Below are 24,168 nucleotides of genomic sequence, written 5' to 3'. Positions count from 1 at the left end.
CCAAATGTCAATTTTGCGTTTTTCCAAAACAAAATCTGAGTTGTAGTGCCTTCATGCGGTCTGCGATATACTGCAACACAAGTGGAATACTCAAGGCGGAATCTCAACAATCCCGTTCTGTGCAGTTACCATCACCCAAGAATCCCATCCACACCCGGCCAATTTTCTTCACAAATTATAATACAAAGACGAACTTTTGTGAAAAGTATTTTAATGGCAAGTGAACATGTTAAAGATCACAAGGTGTGTTCATCCAAAGTCATGCTGAAAGCTCTCATTTGGCACATTCAGTGGAAGGAACGGAATAGGATACAGTCATTCATCACACTGTCCATTGTTTTTACGACAAATTATATTCTTGTGGACAATTTAAAGGAGACAAACAAGCCTGGCCTAAGACAAACAGCAACCATTTTCTCTTGAGAAGATCAGAGACAGGTTACATTTAGCATGACCCCTCTTAACCAATGGCAATTAGAAATCAACTCTGCAAAGAAACGTTAGGAACAATCATTACAGCGTTACATAGGTCTTAAAAGGGATCATCAGTGGACATCAGTGTGTTGAACACAGCAGGCAAAAAAAGAGCTTTGCCAAGGTAGAGAACTGGAATAAATCAGAACTATTCTACCTGTACTTTCCAACCTTGCACTACCCAGAATGCAACATAGGGCAATATTAGTCCTTATCCACATGCTTCCTCTATGATCACTTAGTGACTGGATTGGTGTGAGTCACTCTGTCCAACTCTAGTTTTCAAGATCAAGGTTTTTTTTATTTGAATGATCTGAAAGGAGAAAGACATGCATTATCCGCTTTCTGACTGAGCCACAGCCCATTCTAAAGATGACGTTCCACTACCTTTAAATGGATCCATGTACCTGACTGTTCTGACCACTATCTTCCATACTTGGCATCTAAAGACATTACTAACCAAAGCAATATGATGGAACCACATAGCATACAGGTGTGTTACTCTCAGCGATCCTCCAGTAAAGGAAATGAAAAGAATGTCCTTCACGCTACCAGAGAACTCTGTCTCCCATGCAGTTGAAAGCATAAACAAAAAAAACACAGGGCATTGAGTTCTGTGCTAGGAATGCTATAATATGGATCAGTTTGAAAAGCCCTTTGCGAAGAGAAAAAGATTATCATCAAATTGTTATACAACAATCTGATATATAGTATTCCAGACAATGCATGAAATGTTTTGACTGGGAAAACATTACTCAAACACTAAACTTTATCATTCCTGATATCTTACATCTGCACACCCTGTACAAAATAATTGGTATCAATAGGCACTTTTAAATATTTTCTTTTGTTTCATTTATACGCATTTCTCTTAATTCCTTTTTTTCCGGTTATGGCACGGCAGAGTCATGATTTTAAAATCAGTAACACTGGAGGTTGGCGTCAAGCATATAAAGCTAAATGCATTTCGACTTTTGTAGTCCTGCTGGGAGTTGCAGTCCTGTGAGAGAACGAAATGCAGACAGTAGACAGAGCTGAAGGGTCAGATGACTTGGATGACCAGGGTGGCAGGGTGGTCTCTGGGGGGGGTGGGGGTGGGGGGTGGGGTGCGGGTGGAGGAATGGGAAGGTATAGCGGTGTGATTACGACAACTTTTCCTTTCGCGCTCTTGGCGAATCCGCTCCGTTGGTGCTGACAGACCCATTCACTCCATTTGCTGCAAATGACAAAGATGAAAAATAATAAGAATTCAGGATAAACCTGATTTATTTTTTTGTAGCCATTCATGTTTACTTGAATGATTAACTAAATCAGGGTTCGTACCTTTGTCTTTCTTTGACTTGCTCTTAGGGGCGGCAGGTTTTTTCTTCAGCAGCTGGGCCTGGCCATGCTCTCTCCACCGGCGCAGCTGATAGTTGATGAATTTCCACATCATGAACGCCTGAGTGATGCAGATGGCAGCCAAAACAGTGATCCTGGATGAGGAAGGAGCAGGGTTAGCCAACAGTCTCAGAAACAACAAGTTTATCTAACAGTGTTGAATAAACCTTCTCCAAATATCATTAGAATTTTCATTTATAAATATTTTTCTCAAATCTCGGCTTAATCTATGCCCCCCCAAAGAACCGGATTGGCATTTCCTGTTTCTATGAAGTACTATTTGTTGTACAGTGTGGTCATTCTAAAACATATACATTTTACTCATTTAGCAGACGCTCTTATCCAGAGCGACTTACAGTAAAAGTAGAGGGACATTCCCCCTGAGGCAAGTAGGGTGAAGTGCCTTGCCCAAGGAGATGTCATTTTTCACGTCCGGGAATCAAACCGGCAACCTAGCCCGATTCCCTAACCGCTCAGCCATCTGACCCCCTAACAAAACATAACTTGGTGCCCGCCCCCTTACCGGACAAAAAGCACGTTGAAGTTCCCTGCAGCCAGGTCCAGGCCCTGATGCTCCGCATTGGCAAGGCCAAACCCCACGGTGAGGACCGACAGGGACAGGGTGAGCAGTCGCCCAAGGACAAACAGGAAGGCCCATATGGTGAACCTAGGACACACACGCAATAACAGAGACACTTTCAAGACCCAGACAGAATCTCCTCTTCACATATTGTAGTCCGTCTGTAGTCTTTGCAGGTAATACAACAGCATTTGTTTCTTACGTTTAGTTCCAAGATTAGTAGACCCTATCGGGTTACTTAAAAGTGGGATTGTGCAGAGATGCAACCAACCAACCAGCCAGCCAAAAACAATCTGTATATTTGTATAAAGCTGGAAGGTGGTGTGGCTTCCAATCCGGGAGACAGATTCCCGCTAAAAAGTATTTTCCTCGTCTTGTACTCTCCAGGACAGTGAAATTCTGTTTCTGGCATGTTATCCGTGCTCTTGCGAACACAGTAGTCAACTTAGGACACATTCCTAATACACAAGACTCACCCTGTCTGTCTGTTCTCGTTGCTGAAGTAGACCAGGCGGGAGACATGGAAGAGCAGCTCCACAAAGTAGTGCAGCACCAGCAGGATCAGACCCAGCCGGTTGAGACTGAGTAACAGAACACAGCATCGGTTAGCCCCCTGAGTTACAGCACACAGTCTCATTCTGATAGCTAAAGAAGGTTGGCCTTGGAAATTCTCTGCTTTTGAAAAATGGAACACTCAAAGCTTGTGTTTTACACTTCGAAGGAACGGACAGATCTCACATTTTAACGTGATCGTACTACATCAAGCTGTGGAGCACAAGACTGAGATGTTTGCCGGGGTGAAACTGCTCTTACTTCAAGACATATGCTCCCGCAATGTGGACCAGGTAGAGAGAGATGTAGACAAGCTGGCGTGGAATGTCCTCCTGGACAGCAAAGACAGGGAAAGGACAGAAGCATCAAGAATGTTAAAAATGGCCTCAGGATTCACTGTACTAATGTCTCCTCATTGTTTGCTTGTGTTTAAGCAAATTTTGTGCTCGAAGGAAAATGGAAACAAGATCATTTCCTATTTAGTTTTTTTGTTTATCCTCAGAAGTCTGCCTTTCAGTGTTATTGGTACAGCAAGGCCGCTTCCAATAACATGCAGGTGTCTACCTGAACAACAAACATATGAATTTGCACACTTACCTTCTTAGTCTTTTGGAAATACAGTTCAGGGAGAGCGTGAAGCCAATAGCCCAACTGACAAATGAAGTAAAACTTCATCTGGAACCTAGAGAATTACAAAAATGATCAAGTAAAGTATATCAAGAAAATGGAGAGTGAACTAAAACGACAGTTGGCCTCAGATAGGACACATGACTTGGGAAGGCATGCTCTCGTACTCACGGCATTAGGGTGTGAGGGTATCCCTCCCACAGTGTAACAGGATTGGACAGGAAGTTTTCCTGAAAAGGATCAAAGTGTTCAGCAGGAAGTCCTAACAGAGGAAGGATACATATCTCCTTGAGACCTCCCTCCTCCAGTTCATTTGTCACAGGAGCTGGTATATAGGTCTGCATGTCGGCAATCATGGTAGGAAGCAAAATTGTTTGTTTTTTGTTTGTTTTTTTAAGTGTTGAATTGACTCAATAATATAAACAAAATAAATTAGGATCACTGAATACTTATAATCTGTCAGAAAAGTAGGATTGTCAAGGCATGTCTTCTGGTCAGTTTTTTTTCAGCATTACTGGTTTCTGCAACTATTTTCTGATTTCAATGTACGACACATCACTTGAAAGCTAACAATATGCACTTTCATGACCTGTAATGATCTGAAAAAGAACCTTGCACTACTTGAGGACCAGCACCTGTCACATTTTGAGAGGGGAGGTGAGCATTGAGGGCGTAAATTCGGACAAAAACAAAAACAACTTGACTCTGCCCAAAGGCAATCAGAAAGCAAACTACGTTTCCAAGCTGGCATTGCAGAGTAAGAGACCTACTGAGAGCAGGATGCTGGTACCCCAGCCAAAGGAGAACAGGTAGAAGGCACTGAGCTGGCCTGACTCATTAAACTTGCTGTGCTTCGTCTTCGAGAAATGCATCTTCCTGTTGATCTTCTACATTAAAAACACAGGAAACAAAAGACGTTATGAAACATGCATCAGATTAGTTGGCGTGCACTCATTAAAGATGACTGACCTGAAAGGCTGCATGTTAAGACACTGAATTCTGAGTGTCTCAGTGTCACTGACTTGTGTGTGTGTGTGTGTGTGTGTGTGTGTGTGTGTGTGTGTGTGTGTGTGTGTGTGTGTGTGTGTGTGTGTGTGTGTGTTTGTAATACTATACTTGTGAGGACCACAACCTGACAACAGACCTTTAAAGTGAGGACATTTTTCTTTGTGAGGACATTTTGGCTGGTCCTCACAACCAAATCGCTTCAAACTCTTACACAGACCCCCTATGACCATAGGCATCCATCTCTGCAAATTTCACCAAAAGTCCTCACCTATGTGGTAGTCCGTCAAAAACTGTGTTTTGGCTCTATGCTCTAGTGCACCCCTGTAGGCCAGGCTTGGTGTTGCATTCGGATTTTCCCATTGAGTTGCACACCTTTTTTGATTGGTTTCTGAATCAGGGCTATTTTTCTGATTGGCTAGAATTTTTTAACCACGTGACCAAGGGAGAGGAAGGATGTGGCCACCTGCTTTTGCTTCATTTGGGAACCCAAATGCAATACATAGACCTGGATTAACTTGTATATCAGTTACTAAATGTCTCACATATTATATTTGAGCTTGGGGAAAAAAGTAAAAGGGCTGCTAGTTCAATGTTTATTACAATCTAGGCCAAACATAAAGTTTATAAAATCAATGGCGATTTTGGCTTGACATTTTTGAAAAACATTTTTAAGTCCTCATTTTGGGACCAATAATAATCCTCATTTTGGGGCCAATTAAGATTTCTAAATTTGCGAAAATGATTCGGCTTTAGTTTCATTATGATGTGCATCAGGTCAAATAATTCAATGTGTGCTCACATTTGCATTGCCCCTCTTTGTAAATTTCGCCTTTTCCCACACCATTTGATGGATTATAAGATTGCTGCAACTATTGCCCACATTTCTGTCTGTCAATCTCTCCGCGAAGCACGAAGCGCAGTTGGGAGAGTGGCAGTTTGAAAACGACGCCCCACCCCCTCTGCCATGCACTGCACTCGCGATCTGACTTATTGACAGACATATCATGCTCACTCTGATTGTTTTTCATATGTTGATGAATTCTATACGTACATATTAAGGAAAAGGTTTTGAAATTGATATTCAGCCAAACTTTGCATTGCATAGTCTATGCAATTATGTCATTGCATTAAATGTATTTGGTATAGATTAATTAATTGCACACTTTGAATAGTCTCCTAACATAAACATTTGTGTGCCAGTCATAAAATATGGGAGACATAAGGCTGCATAATGTGTTGCTTTTGGAGAGTGGTTGTGAAGTGGCAGTTTAAAAACGATACATTTAGTCAATTAGCAGACGCTCTTATCCAGATACCCCTCCCCCACCCCCACTGCTCTGCACTCACTGAATGCGATCTGAAATCTTGACAGAGACTTATTAAGTTTACTCTGATTTTTTTACATTATGTAAATAAATTCTATATAGGATTTTTTTTAATAAATAATACTACTTTTAGCTTGTTCATGAGATTTTCCAGACTTATGATGAAACTTTTTATCTGATATTCAGCCAAACTTTGCATTGCATAGTCTATGAAATTATGTAATTGCATGAAATCTATTTGGTATGGATTAATTAATTAATTGCCCACTTTGAATAGTCTCGTAACATAAACAGATAAACAGTTGTGTTTGTGTGCAAGTCATAAAAGCTGGGAGACATAAGGCTGCATATTGTGTTGCTTTTGGAGAGTGGTTGTGAAGTGACAGTTTGAAAACGATACATTTAGTCAATTAGCAGACGCTCGTATCCAGATACCCCTCCCCCACCCCCACTGCTCTGCACTCACTGACTGCGATCCGAAATCTTGACAGAGATTTATTAAGATTACTCAGATTTTTTTTTAATTCTATTTAGGATTTTTTTTTTATAATACTACTTTTAGCTTGTTCGTGAGATTTTCCAGACTTCTGACAAAACTTTTAATCTGATATTCAGCCACACTTTGCATTGCATAGTCTATGCAATGATTTAATTGCGTGCAATGTATTTGGTATAGATTAATTAACCACTTTGAATATTCTCCTAACATAATCAGATACACATTTGTGACAGTCATTAAAGTTGGGAGACCTAAGGATGCATATTGTGTTGCCTTAGGAGAGGTTGGTAAGTGGCAGTTTCATACATTTGATTTGGCTTCCAGCACAGCACAACTCACTCACCCCTCCCCCACTAGGTTCTGAGTGGCAAAGCTTATGACAGGTGGTCAGTGGTGTGTGTAAGTCAGAGGACTCAAATCAGAGAGGGCAATTTAGGCAGGAAAACTGTTTTAAGGATTGTTGATAGAAAACGCGTTTTGGTCACTTTAACATATATTATTATTTTGTTTTAATTACTTTATAGTTAAGTGAATCAGCCCATGCAACACACTAAGATTGTAATAGTCAGTTACTTGTGGTCCTGTGCTCTCCTGGTCAAACCTGTGTGCCCGGTTTGGGAGTAGCAGATAGTGATCCATTGTTATTTTGATGGAGGTCCACACCAGCAGTCAGCCACACAGGCCAGAACAAAACCACGCAGGGCAGTACAGTCAGCCACACAGGCCAGAACAGAACCACACAGGCCAGAACAGAACCACGCAGGGCAGTACAGAACCACACAGGCCAGAACAGAACCACACAGGGCAGTACAGTCAGCCACACAGGCCAGAACCAAACCACACAGGCCTGTACAGTCAGCCACACAGGCCAGGACAGAACCACATAGGCCAGCATAGAACCACACAGGCAGTGCCGGTCCTAGCACTATTGGCGCCCTATAGGCAAGATTTATCACCAGGTGTGTAGGTCCTCGAGGGTAGGCACATTGCAGCCGATCACCTTCTCAGCAGCTCGGTTGATACGCTGCAGTCTGCTCTTGTCATTCCTGCGGAAGCTGAAGAAATTCAACCTGCCAAAGACAATGATGGTGCACTTCTACACAGCCATCATTGAGTCCATCCTCACCTCCTCCATCACCGTCTGGTACGCTGCTGCCACTGCCAAGGACAAGAGCAGACTGCAGCGTATCATCCGCACTGCTGAGAAGGTGATCGGCTGCAATCTGCCCACCCTCGAGGACCTTCACACCTCGAGGACATGACAGATCTCTTATTGTTCTATCAAGTGCGGAAGCCTGACCGTCATTGTACTAGCTATACAAGGCTTGCTGTCCCCTCACCTCCCAGGTCAGATATGACCACCTGACTGCTCTGGACTCTTGATTACCTGAATGTCTGACTACATAACTGCTTGTCTGATTGCTCCCTCAGCCACATAATACCTGTGATTTATTCCTTGAATGAAGACAGGTGTTTAAGGATATTGTATTACACCAAATTCCTTATCTACTGTATGTACAGTATTTTATTTTCTAGCTAACATTTCTCTTGACTAATGGACATTTTACATGGTCAGTTTCATATAATATGTAACTACAAATGGTATTTGAGAAGCACACCAACATAAGCACAAAAAGGCAGTTGAGAACCACCATTAATCCACTACCAATCACCTGATATTGGCAAGCAAATCGAAATAACGTTCTCAAATCTGATGTGCTATTAAATATTTATAACATTTTATCAGAACATGTATTCATCTTTAAGACATTTAGTTATGGGTAACCGTTCTACTCGGGCACGAACACATGTCCACGTACATTTATGCATCTAGATATTTAAATAAGCAGTGTTTGTCAACGTGTTTATGGATCAACATGGATACTTTCCATTGGCGACTGCATCAACTTCGTTTGCATCACGCTAAATGTGAAATAAGTTTCCAAAATTACAAGTACATGAACCGTACTACGGATCAAGAATCTACACAGAAATTACTAAAAAAGGTAAGCACGTTTTTATTAAAATGTATTTATTGTATACAAATATTAGCAACTACAATTGGCCTCGTGAATATGCAGTAGAACAATCCATAAAATCGTCATAACAGCGGAGCTTCTGCCATTCAGACTCAAGCTCCGATCCCGGTAAGTTAGAGTAGGCTGATGCTTGATAAAAAGTTGATTGCTTGTAAAAAAAAATGATTAAATTCGATGGCGTGTGATTAAAATCCACATTTACCAAAGATTATTCCAATGGATGAAAAAATTTAACTTTCCAAAGATGCATATTAGCAAAGTATTTAGGAGAAAAGATCAAACAGCGATGACGCACGTGGAGTTTTCCGTAAAACCAATGCTAGCAGTCACGCTAATAATATTGTAGTATTTGGTTTGGTTCAATGTATAGCAACAAATGCTGAGTGTATAAATGATGATATTTACATTTATTTATATAATTTGTCTAAAATGCATCCTTTATGCGTCGTGATTCGAGCTTTAGTAAAGGCCGCACATGACGCACGTTAGGCCATTTTGATAGCCACTCGGTGATTAGGCTACATTGGATCATTTAACGTTATCCAGAGAGTGTGTACCGTAAACTCGTTTTAAAATTGATCCATTTGCTATTTCAGATGCTACGTATTTAGTTAAACTCTTCATTTCGTTTTGAATAGGTCATGGAGTCAAGGAAAACCCGAGAAAAGGTAACCATTGTTTTTCTGTAGGCTAGATATTTTAGATCCACACAAAACCTCCATTATATCCCTCTCAATCGCTACATAAATCTAACTCAGTCAAGTTGAGAGAAAGTAGATAGGGGAAAGCATGCACCTGCCAAGTGACAAGAGGTTAACTGTAATGCAGTCATTTAATATACCAATATAATAACAGATATTGTGCTGTGTGTATGTATATATATATATATAACATAATTTTTGTTTTTATTTTTTAAAGGACCCTAAGTATGTAGAGAGTAATACGGAATGCAGTGCCTCAGAATATTTGCCGGAGGAAAGCACTTCGGAGGACTCATGTGCATCCCCTTTAAAAAAGCTTGCCAGCGCCTCAAAGCAGCCAGCCAGCACCTCAAAGCAGCCAGCCAGCGCCTCAAAGCAGCCAGCCAGCGCCTCAAAGCAGCCAGCCAGCGCCTCAAAGCAGCCAGCCAGCGCCTCAAAGAAGCCAGCCAGCGCCTCAAAGAAGCCAGCCTGCGCCTCAAAGAAGCCAGCCAGCGCCGTAAAGCAGCCAGCCAGCGCCGTAAAGCAGCCAGCCGCCACCTCAAAGCAGCCAGAGGGAAGCCTGTCTGAGGCCCCACTAAAATCAGCTCCAGTCACTCCCATGGAACTCTGTGACATGGGAGTGACTGTGGATAATGGTGAGTCATTATTATATGTTAAGAAGTGCAGTAAAGAGGGGGGAAGAAGAAAATGGGACAAAAAACATTACTGTATCTACTGCTTTAAGCCTCAAAGCAAAATAGCAAGACACCTTGAAAGGAAACACAATAAGGAACTAGAAGTAAGTCGCGCAATCTGTTTCTCAAAGGGCTCCAAACAACGTCTACTTTTGCTTGAAAAAATCAGAAACAAAGGTGACTATCACCACAATGTAGAAGTACTAAAACGATGTGATGGAGAGCTTGTAACATGGAGGCAGCCCACACATGATGTATCACCAAGCAAGTACCTGCCATGCAAATACTGTTTAGCTTTATTTGTTAAAAATGACCTTTGGAAGCACCAGAAAAAATGTAAATTAAGACCAGAAGCAAAGTCTTCCAAAAGGGAGAGAGTACAAGCTTCAGCAACCTGCCTCATTCCGAACGGAAGTCATGCTTCCGAAGAAAGCAGAAGGGTTACAGACAAAATGCGAATTGATTTGGTCTCTATGGAGTTGAAGTCGGACCCCTTGATCTGTACATATGCAGAACTCATGTATGACACGCACGAGGAAAGTCAACTTGGATACTGTGCTCAAAAAATGAGGGAGTTGGGTAGATTCATCCTTGCTGTCAAAAGAATAGATCCAAGTGTCAAAACTCTAAGGGAGGTCTGTGTTCCAGCTAGATTCAAGTTGGCTGTATCAGCAGCCCTAAACGTTTGTGGATATTTAAAACAAAAGAGGAGTTTCAATATTCCATCACTGGCCTGCAAGCTGGGATATTCGTTGAAGAGGGTGGCTGAAATAATAGTGGGTGAAAGTGTGCAGCAGGAAGATTCTGCGTCTGAAAAGGATGCAGCAAACTTCATCAAGTTGATCGAAACTTACTGGAGTGTGTATGTCTCCAAACGTGCCAGGACTAACCTAGAAGAGAAGAAATGGAACAAAGATGACATGATTCCGCTGACAGAAGATGTAGTCCTACTCCAAAAACACCTCAAGGCTTTGGAAGACAAATCAAAAGAACAACTGGCTGAGGCACCTAGTCCAACAGCCTGGAAGGTTCTTTGTGAGAGTCTGCTTGCACAGGTTATACTCTTCAATCGGAGACGTGAAGGGGAGGCATCAAAGTTACTGATGCAGACCTATCAGAACAGAAACAGGGCTCCACTTAATGCTGATGTCTACCAGAGCCTCTCAAAGTTAGAGCAAGAACTAAGTGAACAGTTCACACGGCTAGAGATAAGGGGGAAAAGAGGTCGCAAAGTACCTGTCCTCCTCACCAAAAGAGTGACTGCATCACTTGACTTACTTATCAAGTATCGATCTGACGTTGGTGTGCCAGAAGACAACCCTTATGTGTTTGCCAGAGTCGAGGCGCAGACTCCTATCAGAGGCGCAGACTGCCTGCGCAAGTTTGCAGATGCTTGCAAAGCGGCTCACCCAGAGAGACTCAGGTCCACCAAACTGAGAAAACATGTTGCTACACTTTGCCAGATTATGAATTTAAAAGACAATGAAATGGACCAGGTTGCAAAGTTCATGGGCCATGACATACGTGTCCATCGAGAGTACTACCGCATGACCGAAAACACTCTTCAACTTGCCAAAATGAGCAGAGTTCTGATGGCCATTGAGCAGGGGACACACACATACAAGGGGAAATCTCTTGATGAAATCTCTGTCAACACAACTGGTGTGTAAACTTGATATATTCCCTTATACTAATTAATTAATTAATTGGTTTACTAAACAAATTACATTTTTCAGACACAGAAAGCAGGGTTCTTCAGAGACGAGAAGATGCCACAGACAGTATTCCAGACAATGACGAGAAAGGTAAGCCATGATCTTCTGAGGCTACAAGGTTAACCAACCTGTAACTACAGATGTTGGAGCATAACACATTGGCTTGTGGGATTGTATGCAGTCAAAATTGGGAGGATGAAAGTGTCATAACTTACATCATATCTTGCTTGTTTCACAGTTCTTACCATCAGCTCCTCCCCCACCTGGGATTTTGATGCAGATGATGAGACTGGTATGCCATTATACATATTTGTTGGAAATCTTGGCACATTGACCATCAAATTTGTTTAGATGGCTGTTTATATTGTTTGATTAAAACATTAGTTTGTGTGCTTAAATGTTTCAGACACAGAGAGTAAGCTGATTCCAAAGACTGCCGTTCCACCAAAGAAACGACCCAGAACTTCCTCCACTGTTGCAAATGAAGAGCCCGGTAAGTTTGAGGCGATTTCAAGACATCCATAGTGAGAGTTGTAAAGGCGCTAAGCACACCATTAAACAGTTAAATAATTGTGTGCTTGAATGTTTTTCAGAAACAGAGAGTAAGCTGATTCCAGAGTGTGCTGTCCCACCAAAGAAACGACCCAGAACTTCCTCCACTGTTGCAAATGAAGAGCCCGGTAAGTTTGAGGCAATTTCGAGACATCCATAGTGAGAGTTGTAAAGGCGCTAAGCACTCCATTAAACAGTTACATAATTTACTTTGTATTCATTTTTGTTGTCCCTTCTGTAGTAGCTGTGAAAGGTCAAAAGATGCCCTGGAGACCAGAAGAAAGGGATGCAGTTTTTCAGCACTTGGGGAAATACATAACTTTACAAAGAGTACCAGGGAAGACTGAGTGCATGGCATGCCTCAATAAAGAGCCTACCCTCCACAGAAGATCTTGGAAAGATGTAAAAAATTACCTTCACAATTCTATTCAAAGCATCAAGAAAAAAATGGCTCGTGATGAAGCAGGATTAAAAGACAAGAAATAAGATGGAGTTAATGGATGAGGGTGGTTAGTTAGATCAGTGGTTCCCAACCCTGGTCCTCAGGGCACCCCTGTCCTGCATGTTTTAGATGTTTCCCTGCACCAACACACCTGATTAAAATGAATGGTCAAAAGCAGGCTTCTGCAGAGCTGGATAACAACCCATTCATTTGAATTAGGTGTGTTGGAGCAGGGAAACATCTAAAGCATGCAGGACAGGGGTGCCCTGAGGACCAGGGTTGGGAACCACTAAGTTAAATGTTTAGTTTAAGCTAAAAATGTTAGTTAGGGGCTAAAGAGGGGTTAGTAAGGGGATGGGGAGCATTGGGGTCCTCATTGTTTTGTTTTAAATGTTGACTACTGATCCAACTACGTTTGCTCATTAAATGTCATGATGCCCCTCTTGTTCATCCAAGCTTTGGACATACAGGTATGACATAAGTTGGAGTTCTAATAAAGATACAGTTTGTCAACTGAAACCCTCACCTTTCTAATATATTTTATACATATTGACAAGGACAGCCAGGAAAGACTGAACACGTGGCATGCCTTAAGATTCCTTGGGATCTCTGAACTGTCTGATTTCAAGTGTGTTGGAGGTCAAAGAAGGTGTTGACCAGCACTGACCAGTTGGTAAAGTCCATTATCCACAGAGCATGTCGGTCATCTAGGTGGAAGCTGGTGGTGAGTTTTCCAGCAAGAATGTTTGCTGGGACGGTTAGGGTGTTTCAATGCCTAGAATTTTCATACAGCAGGCAGGCTGTAGTGCTGGGGGGTCTGGATGTATATGTATGCTTAATACTTGGCAATACTAGTCTATCTTTAACTACTGTGTTTGCACCAACATCACCACAAACCATACTTGATTTACCTAAAATAGTACCTCATTCGGGACAGGTGGAGCAATGCTCCCCACTAGAATAAACCAGGTTTACAAAATAATGTCAAAACATGTAGGATACTATAAGCTAAATAACTAGATCCCTTGTGCTAGCCAACTCGTCAGGTGTTATGAATAGCGTACTGTAGATTTGTTTTTGTTGCGGTTTAGCCCTCTACAAGATGTAAACAGCAAGGTATGAAATACATTTGCCAACATAAGTAGATAAATACATTTGCATTCTACGTTGTTGAAATAATATTTGTACGCGTACGTGACCTAGGTTAAATAATTTCATGTCAAAATTGCAGAACCACACAGGCCAGCATAGAACCACACAGGCAGTGCCGGTCCTAGCACATTTGGCGCCCTATAGGCAAGATTTATCACCAGGTGTGTAGGTCCTCGAGGGTAGGCACATTGCAGCCGATCACCTTCTCAGCAGCTCGGTTGATACGCTGCAGTCTGCTCTTGTCATTCCTGCGGAAGCTGAAGAAATTCAACCTGCCAAAGACAATGATGGTGCACTTCTACACAGCCATCATTGAGTCCATCCTCACCTCCTCCATCACCGTCTGGTACGCTGCTGCCACTGCCAAGGACAAGAGCAGACTGCAGCGTATCATCCGCACTGCTGAGAAGGTGATCGGCTGCAATCTGCCCACCCTCGAGGACCTTCACACCTCGAGGACATGACAGATCTCTTATTGTTCTATCAAGTGCGGAAGCCTGACCGTCATTGTACTAGCTATACAAGGCTTGCTGTCCCCTCACCTCCCAGGTCAGATATGACCACCTGACTGCTCTGGACTCTTGATTACCTGAATGTCTGACTACCTAACTGCCTGTCTGATTGCTCCCTCAGTCACCTAATATCTGTGACGTATTAATTGAATGAAGACAGGTGTTTTAAGGATATTGTATTACACCAAACTCCTTATCTACTGTATTTACTGTATCCTCTTTTCTATCTAACATTTCTCTTGACTAATGGACATCGGATTCATTTTATATGTAACTGCAAATGGTAATTGGGAAACACACCAACATACACACAAAAAGGCAGTTGAGAACCACTCATTTATCCACTAACAATTTTTATCTTTTATCAATCTTTATATAACTACTGTGTTTGTCTGCACCAACAGCACCAAATATAATTTATTGTATGTGAAAACGTAGGCAACTTGGAAATAAACCGGTTTCTGATTCTGATTATAATGAATTATTTTGGGTTATCAACCCCTCTGCTAATTTACTAATATGGCCAACATTTTTATAGTTTATGGATTTCATTCATACTTCATTGATTGGTCGTGGCCAGGATTGCTGTAAGCTAAATAATTAACCAGTTTCCTTGTGCTAGCTAACTCGTTGTTAACTGACGTCAGGAGATATGAATACTGTAGATCTTTTTTTTTTATACCGGTTTAACGCTCTAAAAGACTGCAAGATCTTAAAGAAGATTGCCAACATGTGTCTGCCGTATTGGTAAGTCAATATATTTTTTAGCAGGTATCAGTTATTTTGTGAGTGACTTTACTGTATTAACCTGCTTAATTACACAGGTAGTTAAATAGATTTGCATTCGGCGTTGTTTAAATAATCTTTGTGCTTGTGTTCGTACGTGACCTAAATAATTTCATGCGAAAATTGCTAACGCATCTGTAATAGTTCGGTAGTTAAAATACATAATCAAAATAAGTCCATTAAAACCCATACACCACAATCTGCTTTTACATTAAATCGTTTAATTTAAACTCGTGCAAATTGGTTTGTCGACAACTAAAGTGAAAGCCATAGTCAGTATATGAGCGGCATATACCAAAAATGGCGATCCGGTGGTGGACAAAAGAAAAGTCATGTGATCTAAAATCTACCTAGTAACAGAGTAGTAACCAGTGGTCCTCACACCGGCGGGTCTGTGCGCATATTTTTTCTTACGAGTGTATGGTGATTTTGAGGTGACTTCTGGCCTCGTGAGAGCCACCTAGTGCTAAAATATATTTTTTCAGGCTCCCTGCTCCTCCAGATAGGGTGGCCCTCACTTCGTGGGGTCTGAGTCAAGGTCCTCACATGGGTACAATAACCAGTATGTGTGTGTGTGTGTGTGTGTGTGTGTACTTACATCCAGCACATACTCCTGGATGATGGCATGCATGATGATGGCAACCAGCATATAGAAGAACACAGTGGCTAGGTCCTTGAGGCCATGGTGAAAGTGATTCACAGCAGTCTCATCAGGACCCTCTAAGAAACAGAGGCAAACACAAATTGGGCTACGTTTTGGTGGAACAAGCTGCGTTGGTGGCATTTGGTGGGACTCGCTTATGGGAAAGTTGACAAACTAAACCCTCAAAAACTAAAAGCAGATAAACCGAGTTAAATAAAGCTAGGGTTTTCAGTCATTTGAGAGCACTTGCTATTATGGTCATTTATCCTATAAAATGCCAATGTTAATGAGTAACAGAGCTAGGCAAGAAGCTAGCTTTCTCAGATAAGACGATATGCTGTTCAAGCACAATCTACCACCTTTAAGCAGTCAATCAGCAGCTGGCCCGGGAATAGCTATACAAACATACAACTTAGAACTGTTTAAAGTCACGCAACTATGATACAAGTTGGCAAAGAAACTGTTAACCTTGAGATGAGATTGGCTAGACTGGCCTGTATTATACCTTAGCCTCAATTCACCCAGGACAACCTTGCCACAAGAGAAATGTATAAATCAGGCAGACTAAATATAGTGCTATGGAAAAAGAAAATAAGCCTAAAGAGAGGTTTGAGGGAGGCTGCATGAGTTGAGTTCTAGAAGAAAGGCTTCCAATTTAGGTTTTTGGTATTAGCAAACTGGTTCTTTGCCACACAGTTAAACTTGAGTATAGTGGAGAATTATTTTGTCCATGAACATGTAAACAAGCTACAGAACTAGAGTCCTTGCACCAGAGTGCCAACTCTACAAACAGAACATTTAAAGGGCCAGCTCACACCAAAATCAAAACTACACATTTTACCTCTAAAGTGCTATTTATGCTTCTAGATTGTTCTGGTGCGGATTGCCGAGTTTTGGAGATATCGATCGCAGACCCTTCTTTCAAATATAATGGAACTAAATGGCACTCGTCTTGTGGTGCTAAAAGCGCCATATTTCAACTATTTTCTTTCTACTGAACACCAGCCCAAGCCTCTCCTCCATGAGAGGATGCTTGCTCCTTCTGTGCGGAGACACGGTTGGTGGGTGTAGTTCAGGAGTAAATCAATAAGTTCCTACATGATACTGTTAGCATCGCAGGTCTGTGGATAATCTTGAGTGTCTGGGTTATGATTTCTGGAAAGAGACATTGCTGTTGAGTTGTGCTAATGTATTCTTTTGGGGCTATGAGCACCACAAGCTGAGTGCCAACTAGCTTCATTATATTGGAGAAAAGGCAGAAATCTCTACAGCACACCAAAATAATCTACATGGATACATAGCACTGTTTGGGTAAACTGTCCTTTTAACTGCAGCACTAGCCTGACTAGTTAAAGACAATTTACTCACCATTTGCAGAGATAGTGACGTTGTATTGGACAGTTATGAAAAGCACTGCAACCTTCGAAGTCACCTGGACAAAGGCACATGATAATATGTTTAAGGAGGGTGGAAACGAGGCAGTGACTTGTACACTACATACATCCTCATAAACATGGGTATAACATTATTTTTTCATTGATGGGATTTCCTGCAGAATGTGGAGCAAAATGAGCAAAGTCTAAATGTGAACAAAGTGTGATATTACTAATATTGAGCGAAAAAACACCATGTAGAGGGTCTAAACCAACATACCAAGACTCATCTGGTCTGTCCTTCAAAGAGTCTAATCACAACTAAAACTGCATTTCCCATGATGCTTAACTTAATGCCCGCCGCTGATTTCCAGCAAGGATGCTTTGCCACCAAACCAAAGTAAAAATATAGAAGTAAACACAGTGGCAAAAGCAATAATGATTTGCGAACACAAACTGAAACATCTGGTTATTGTAAAAGTAAATTATTGCTAGGAGGAACAAAATTTGTCGTGTCAATTGCAACTTTCGTTTTCCAAGCATGCGGGTGTCTACGATGACAGCGCTCTGATTCAGAGTCTGAATCGCTCTGTGATTGCCACGTAACACTTGATCTGCGCATATAAGTGTCCACGCTGAAGTGTATTGCACAATATCGTACCCACCGCATTTACTACAACCCGCAACAATCTAGCAATGTAATTGTTCCCTGACAGATTAGTCATGGGTTGAATGCAAAATCGTTTAACTATTCACATTAACAAGTGGCCTGTCTGAAAGTGATCAGTCGGGAAGGCTATGGGATGGCTGGCCAGTTGACCATCTGGCAACAGCGTAATTTATTTATTATTTTCATCGAAAGAGACCATCGTATCTTAATAAAGAAATATGTGTATCCTCTGGTAGCACAATGATATGATCAACACGCATTAAAAACTTTAAAATTGTCAATAGAGGAAGTAGACTTGAGAAGAATTAGATCAGCCATGACCGTTTCAAGAGGCGAGTAAGACAGGAGGCGAGTCGGCTTCATCTTCAAGTCTGGATACAATTAGCCTATAGATTTGCCAGACTGTAGAAAGCGGTTTTTGCAACTAGCCTACGATCTCACTCAACCTGTGGCTAGACTTACCTCAAACATCAGTCCGAGAAGGAAAACCATAGCAACACAAGAAACAATATCTGCATGGTTTTGGATGATAAACTCATGGCTCAGCACCGGCGGGTTCTTATTGGTCTTTTTCCGGATCCCCATCTTGATAGATTACAACTTTACTTTAAATGGTGCAACTAAAATACAACCAGATGTCCACGTATTCGGTATTGTTACAGTTCCGTCAGAGAATACTTTAGGCTCCTTCCTGCGTCTTTCAACCACGGGCCAGGCAAGCAGACAGCGATTGAATGGCGTGTCACTCTTCTTCTTGGGGGAGGTTCTAGCCGACGCGTTTCACAGAGAGAACCGTTTTAAGCACAAAACAAAACATTGCCTGTTCGATTTATCGCCCCCTTCATGTCTGGAGTATGTAGTTTACTTCCCATAGACATATATACATGTCTATGGTACTTCCTGCACAGGACAGGCCTCTGTCGATGGTCACGCTTAGGGTGATCGAGATCCTTGGCGGAGAGTTTTTTATGGAAGCAAATGAGTGACATGTTTTGAATTTATAACCCTGTAAGACCTGGTTATAAAATTACAATGTCACTTTTTTTTTTTAAGACCACATTTACATAGACAATGGGTCTTATTGTCTTGCCTTGCAATGCCATTGGATAAATGTGGTCTTTCAAAAAAAAGGAATTAGAAATTAGAGAGCTAAAAGTGACGTAATTTTACAACCAGGGGTCTTACAGGGTTAAAGGCATTGACTACTTAATATTGAAAACACCACCGAATTTGTTGGTTTTGAATTATCCTCTTAAAAATTGAATTATACATTTATTCAATGTAAAAAATTCTGGTTGCTCAAATTCGAACAGTAAAATTCAGAACCACCCAAAAAATACAATTACAGTTCAATTTTGTAAAAAATGCATTTTCCCGTTCGACCTGAATTTCTGAACCTTGAATTTAAAATCAGATTTCTTTTTACATTGATAATAATAATAAATGTATATTTCAAATTTAAAGAGGTGAATTCCAAAACCCCTTCATGATGACATTCAAATGTTGATTATTTGGACCATAAGACCAAAGACCTAAGGCCTTTTTCACTTCTTGGCAACTGAAACTTTTGTTTTACCTTTGTTTGTTTACTTACCTTTGAACCGATTCATGTTATTCACAGGATTTGACCTTCTTTGTGGCTTGATTTGAATACAGAAGGGGGTGTTCTGAAACTTTTGACTGGTAATGTATTGATTAGGATTGCCCTATGCCATAAAACCACTGTAAAGCACAACCAAATAGCCTACAACTATGACCTAAGTCATTAGAATAATTTAATTAAGGACAGAGCTTCTGATGCTTTTTGAAAAGTCATGCAGGTCATGCCTTGTCTCTGAGCACAACAACCTTGTGACTGAAATAATACCTCAACCACAGTAGAAGGATGTAACAAACAATGTGACCAAAGGCATGATAAGAAATTCTCACATTTTAAATCCATACCACAACTTCTCCTCTCCAGCACTCATGACACTGTGCTTTTTGTACCTTGTGAAAGACAGGCAGAATCTCTCTTGCTTTCTCTCTCTGTCTTTCTATGTCTCTTTCTCTCTCTTTCATTTTTTTTTGTGTGGTACTCAGTATTGAATAGGCTTCACATTGAAACCAATATGTCATACGGAAATTCCTATACCACACAGTTTGTACGCAGATCAGCACAGGAAGTAACGATTCCACACACATGACCAGTAACACTTCCCACATTCAGTAAACTATAAAGGAACTTGACAAATGTTAGGAATTTGTGTCCTGTACTTCCTGTGTGCGTGAGATCATATCCCAAGAGAGGTAACAATGTGAATGTACAGTATTCGTTTGTTTGTGTTCACAGGAACATTCAACAGATAATTTCATCTGAGTCAACACATACACACCTGTAATCTTTGGAAGTGTTATGTCATATGCTACAGGTTGTTGGGTGTGTTTTTTGAAAAGTAGGCTGGGACTTTTGTCACATGAATTAGAAGAAATGAGAGTACAGAGTCAAGAACAGTCCTTGGTCACCCGAGCACTCCCCTGTTCACAGCCATGTAAGTATCAAGCCTTAAATTCCTGATTCTTTGTACATTTATTTTCTTTTATACAATTCAACAATGCTTTATCTTTTGTCCAGAAAAATTGTAATAAGTTGCGTAACTGTAAAATACAGATAAATATAGTAGGGTCCAAAAGTCTGAGAAAGTTGACAGTTGTTGAAGTTATTGATAGCATTATCAGGTTTTGCACAAACTTGTGTCATTGGAGTCCACACTGTCATTGGAGCAAAAGGGGAACATACCACAAGATATTCAAAAATGTGTGTACATTTAGTAAAGATTAAACTTTCCCTTCAAATTGTTAAGCTGAGGTTTTGTGATATAGATGAAAGTGTTACGCCAAAAAAAAAGCACAATAATTGCTAATACAAATACAATAGGATCATACTGTTTATAGATGAAGTAAAACTTGCATGAGGCTATATTAGCATTAGTTAAAAATAGTATTTTTCTGGTCCAACAGATGTATTAAACAGGTAGATTTTGAGAAGCTTATGTAACTGTTTAGAGAAGGAGGTTTTTATTGTCCCTGATAGACAGGTGATTGATCATATGTCAGACTGTGTACTGAAGGTGTGCTAATCTATCTGTTACAATTCAAGAGTTCATGACAAGCAAAGGGTACAGATATGTATCACTGCTGTAAAACACTGTGACACTGCAGTGTCCATTCTCTCTAATGTCGCATTGATGTGAAACAATTCATAGAATCTGCGGTTGCCTAATTGTACTTCACAGAGTGTTGTGTTTTTACAGGAAATGAACCAGCCTTCTCAAATAACTATTGGATCTGCCTGGACAAAATGGTATATCCCAGAACATAGATGTAAATGAGGACTTCAACTGCTAAAAGAAGCTCAGCCTACGCGTACCATCAAAACCTCATCCCCTCATAGCTGCTGAGATGATCTCTTCAGAGTCTCAATACACTAAACTGCGATGGATATGCACCGCTCTTGGACTAGTGCTTTACTTGGTGGATGTAGGGACCGACATTGTATTAGGAGTGACTTATTTTATAGCCAGAGACTTTGTCTGGTCCGGACTCACTCTTTTTTTTATGCTGCTTGGAGCAGTAAGCACACAGATATTCAGCTACGCCTGGTACAGGGACGATATGAGGAACGTCCTGATCAACCCTGATGGGAACAGTAGGATTTCTGGAATGTCCAAATGTGGACTTACTCTGCTCCACTTATCAGGCATGGGTGTCTTCACCAGGTAAGTTCCTGAGAAGGAAATGTACTTTACCTGTTATCTTAACCCTTGTGCTGCCTTCGGGTCACATGACCCAAAGGTTCATAACGAACCATCGTTGTGTTTACCCAATTTTACCCAATACAAAAACAAATAAAAATAATTCTATTTTAACCTTTGCAATGTTGGGGGTCTGAGACAGCCCAACGGTTAAAAGAAAATTCTTCACTTTGTTTTTGTATGCGGTAAAGTTGTCGCAATACAACGGTGGGTCACAATGACTGATGGGTCAGAATGACCCGAAGATAACACAAGGGTTGAAGGACATAGAGTTCCAAAGAGTAGTAATGACAGAGATGTGTTGATGCACACCCAATGTTAATTTTAAATGGCATTTAAAGCATGCTGGATATGGTGGTGGAAACGTCTTCTACATTCCACAGACAGGATTTACAACAAATTGTACCTTTGAGTATGTAATCATATGGTGTGTGTTGACTTAAGAGTCTATGGTTGACTTAAGAGTCACTATTTTTTATTTTTGCTTGATAATTTAGTTTTGTGTCTATCTATCTATCTATCTATCTATCTATCTATCAGGCCTGTCTACCTGTCTGTCTATCTATCAGGCCTGTCTACCTGTCTGTCTGTCTGTCTGTCTGTCTGTCTATCTATCAGGCCTGTCTGTCTGTCTGTCTATCTATCAGGCCTGTTTACCTGTCTGTCTGTCTGTCTGTCTGTCTTTCTGCCTGCCTGTATCCTGCTTGCTTGCCTATACCTGTCTGTTTGGCTGTCTCAGTGTATGTAAGTGTACACAGCATGTACTGTATCATGTCTGTCTGTTTGTCTTTTAGGTATTATCACCTGCTTAAGAAGGGTGGCCGTGCTGTTTGGTCTGACAAAATGGATGAGAAGGACCAGAGACTACGACTGTTTTGTCTTGCCACCGATCTGAGCATGCTCAAACTGTTTGAGACCTTCTTGGAGAGTGCTCCTCAGTTGCTTCTTCAGCTGTACATCATTCTGGGCCACAACTACAGGTCCATCACACAGTGTGAGTGTCTGTGTGTCGGCGTGTGTGTGTCTGTGTTTTTGCGTGTTTTGGTGCATGTATGGCAATCTGTCTGTCCGTCCGTTTATCAAGTGGTAGTCATGGTCCTGACTGACACATGTCCTTCCCCAGATGTCTCTCTGGTGGGCTCGTTTGTCAACATCACCTGGTCCATCGTGGACTACCGGCGCTGTCTCCGCAGATCCCTGACCCACGTCAACGAGATGCCCTCCGGCCTTCCCTTAACTGTCTACATGCTCTACAAGCTCCTCACCATCACCTCACACATCCTGAGCTACACCCTCCTCCTGGTGCTGAACATCTACAGCACCATAGCCATGCTCATCATCTGGATCCTGGGGACAATTTGGGCCTTCTGGCTCCAGACAAACTTCTGTACATCCAAAGGTTTGGAGTATCTCTACAGGGCTATCGTAGGAGTCATCCTAGCCTTCACCTTCTTCAACGTTAAAGGCCAGCACACTAGATCAGCCATGTCTGTGTACTACGTGTTTCACGTTCTGGTGAACCTGTCCACCCCGATGCTGCTGATGCTGCTGCGGCCTGAGCTGACGGATTCAGAGTTCCTTATGCCCGTCACGCTGTTGATTGATGTGACTACCGTTCTGGGGATATTGTGTTTGGTGGTCTACTACACCCTCCTGCACCCCAGAGAGAACACGCGGCAGTCTGACGAGGTGGATGGACAATACATCGAGCCGCGCTCCGCGAATGGGTTGACTCGTTTCTTGCAGCCTTGAGTTTCGTCTCACCGTGCGTCTTCACGTACAAGGATTAACTGACTGCTTCAGCGGTCTGTCAACTGCTGATAAACTCTCCAGATGTTCCATTTGGTGAGCAGGACTTAGTGTGAATCTGTTTCTCAATTTCTGTTCCATCACGCCTTCTCAAGTGTTAAGTTTCCTCATGTGTATTTAGTTTGGGTTAACCCAACACCCATTCTAATCAGCTGACCAAGTGACGTTTTAGCTTATTGGTTTTTCTCACGTCTGCATCACGTGACTATTCCCATGACTGTTCTCATGATTATTCTAAAGCTCTGCTGGTCAAAGTCCCCGTTTGTCTTGCATCCTCTGTTCCCAGGCTGCTACGTTTACTGTCTGCAACACATGCTTCCGCCACCAGATGGCACTGTTGTCTTTGAGTATAATTTATTCTGTTGCATCCTCGAAAACTCCCTTTGTAAGTACTAGCAAATACTAATTATTAATAGTAATAAGTAAAATAATATATTTTATTATCATTCATTTATTTGACTTATTGCTTCATTATTTAATTTTTTGTACTCATGTCCTGTATATATATATACACTAACTACCTGGTCACGTCATATGTCTACGGAGATTTAATGTGTGCCACTGCCCGCTACAAAATGATCAATAATGGGTGGATGAAAGCAAGGGAGGAGAGGGGCTTGGTAAATATATAATATACCCTCTAATACTAGACTACACCATTGCTAACAACTAAGTAACTACAATTATTTAATGTAATATGACAATTATTTTATGTAGTATTTGAAAAACAAGTAAATAAAGTTTATTATTTACTATCTAGTGTCACAATACTTTTATGATTAAAGATGATACTTTCACCCTGTGAACCTCAACCCTCATCACAAAAAGGAAAAACATGAGTCATTTGAAAGCTAATCAGAA

At 41.3% G+C, this 24,168-nt stretch overlaps 2 protein-coding genes and 1 long non-coding RNA gene across 4 annotated transcripts; 2 read left to right on the top strand and 1 right to left on the bottom strand.

Annotated features, from left to right (window-relative positions):
- Window positions 1–194: 194 nt before the first annotated feature.
- On the bottom strand, window positions 195–18,428 carry tram1 (translocation associated membrane protein 1). Its single transcript, XM_067252126.1, has 11 exons — window positions 18,167–18,428; window positions 17,030–17,093; window positions 15,617–15,738; window positions 4,384–4,500; window positions 3,785–3,843; window positions 3,584–3,668; window positions 3,248–3,318; window positions 2,911–3,015; window positions 2,378–2,521; window positions 1,798–1,949; window positions 195–1,690 (listed from the first exon to the last, which is right to left on the bottom strand). The coding sequence occupies exons 1-11, from the start codon at window positions 18,287–18,289 to the stop codon at window positions 1,617–1,619; spliced, it is 1,116 nt and encodes a 371-aa protein (XP_067108227.1). The 5' UTR covers window positions 18,290–18,428; the 3' UTR covers window positions 195–1,616.
- On the top strand, window positions 9,674–12,045 carry LOC136957341 (uncharacterized). Its single transcript, XR_010878288.1, has 4 exons — window positions 9,674–9,820; window positions 11,596–11,664; window positions 11,813–11,866; window positions 11,981–12,045. It is a non-coding gene; the product is annotated as an uncharacterized lncRNA (long non-coding RNA).
- A 1,554-nt stretch (window positions 18,429–19,982) lies between the features above and the next one.
- On the top strand, window positions 19,983–24,050 carry xkr9 (XK, Kell blood group complex subunit-related family, member 9). 2 transcript variants are annotated; one of them, XM_067251956.1, is made up of 6 exons: window positions 19,983–19,993; window positions 20,116–20,235; window positions 20,998–21,223; window positions 21,318–21,462; window positions 22,293–22,492; window positions 22,622–24,050. In XM_067251956.1, exons 3-6 carry the CDS (start codon window positions 21,181–21,183, stop codon window positions 23,248–23,250), a joined length of 1,017 nt encoding a protein of 338 aa, XP_067108057.1. In that variant the 5' UTR covers window positions 19,983–19,993; window positions 20,116–20,235; window positions 20,998–21,180; the 3' UTR covers window positions 23,251–24,050. The 2 variants fall into 2 exon arrangements, with proteins under 2 accessions (XP_067108057.1, XP_067108056.1); XM_067251955.1 differs by having other exon boundaries at window positions 20,998–21,462.
- The last annotated feature ends 118 nt before the right edge of the window (window positions 24,051–24,168 follow it).

The sequence above is a fragment of the Osmerus mordax genome, chromosome 15, assembly GCF_038355195.1.
Source record: "Osmerus mordax isolate fOsmMor3 chromosome 15, fOsmMor3.pri, whole genome shotgun sequence".
NCBI lineage: Eukaryota > Metazoa > Chordata > Actinopteri > Osmeriformes > Osmeridae > Osmerus > Osmerus mordax.
This window is presented reverse-complemented; position numbering and strand designations above follow the sequence as displayed.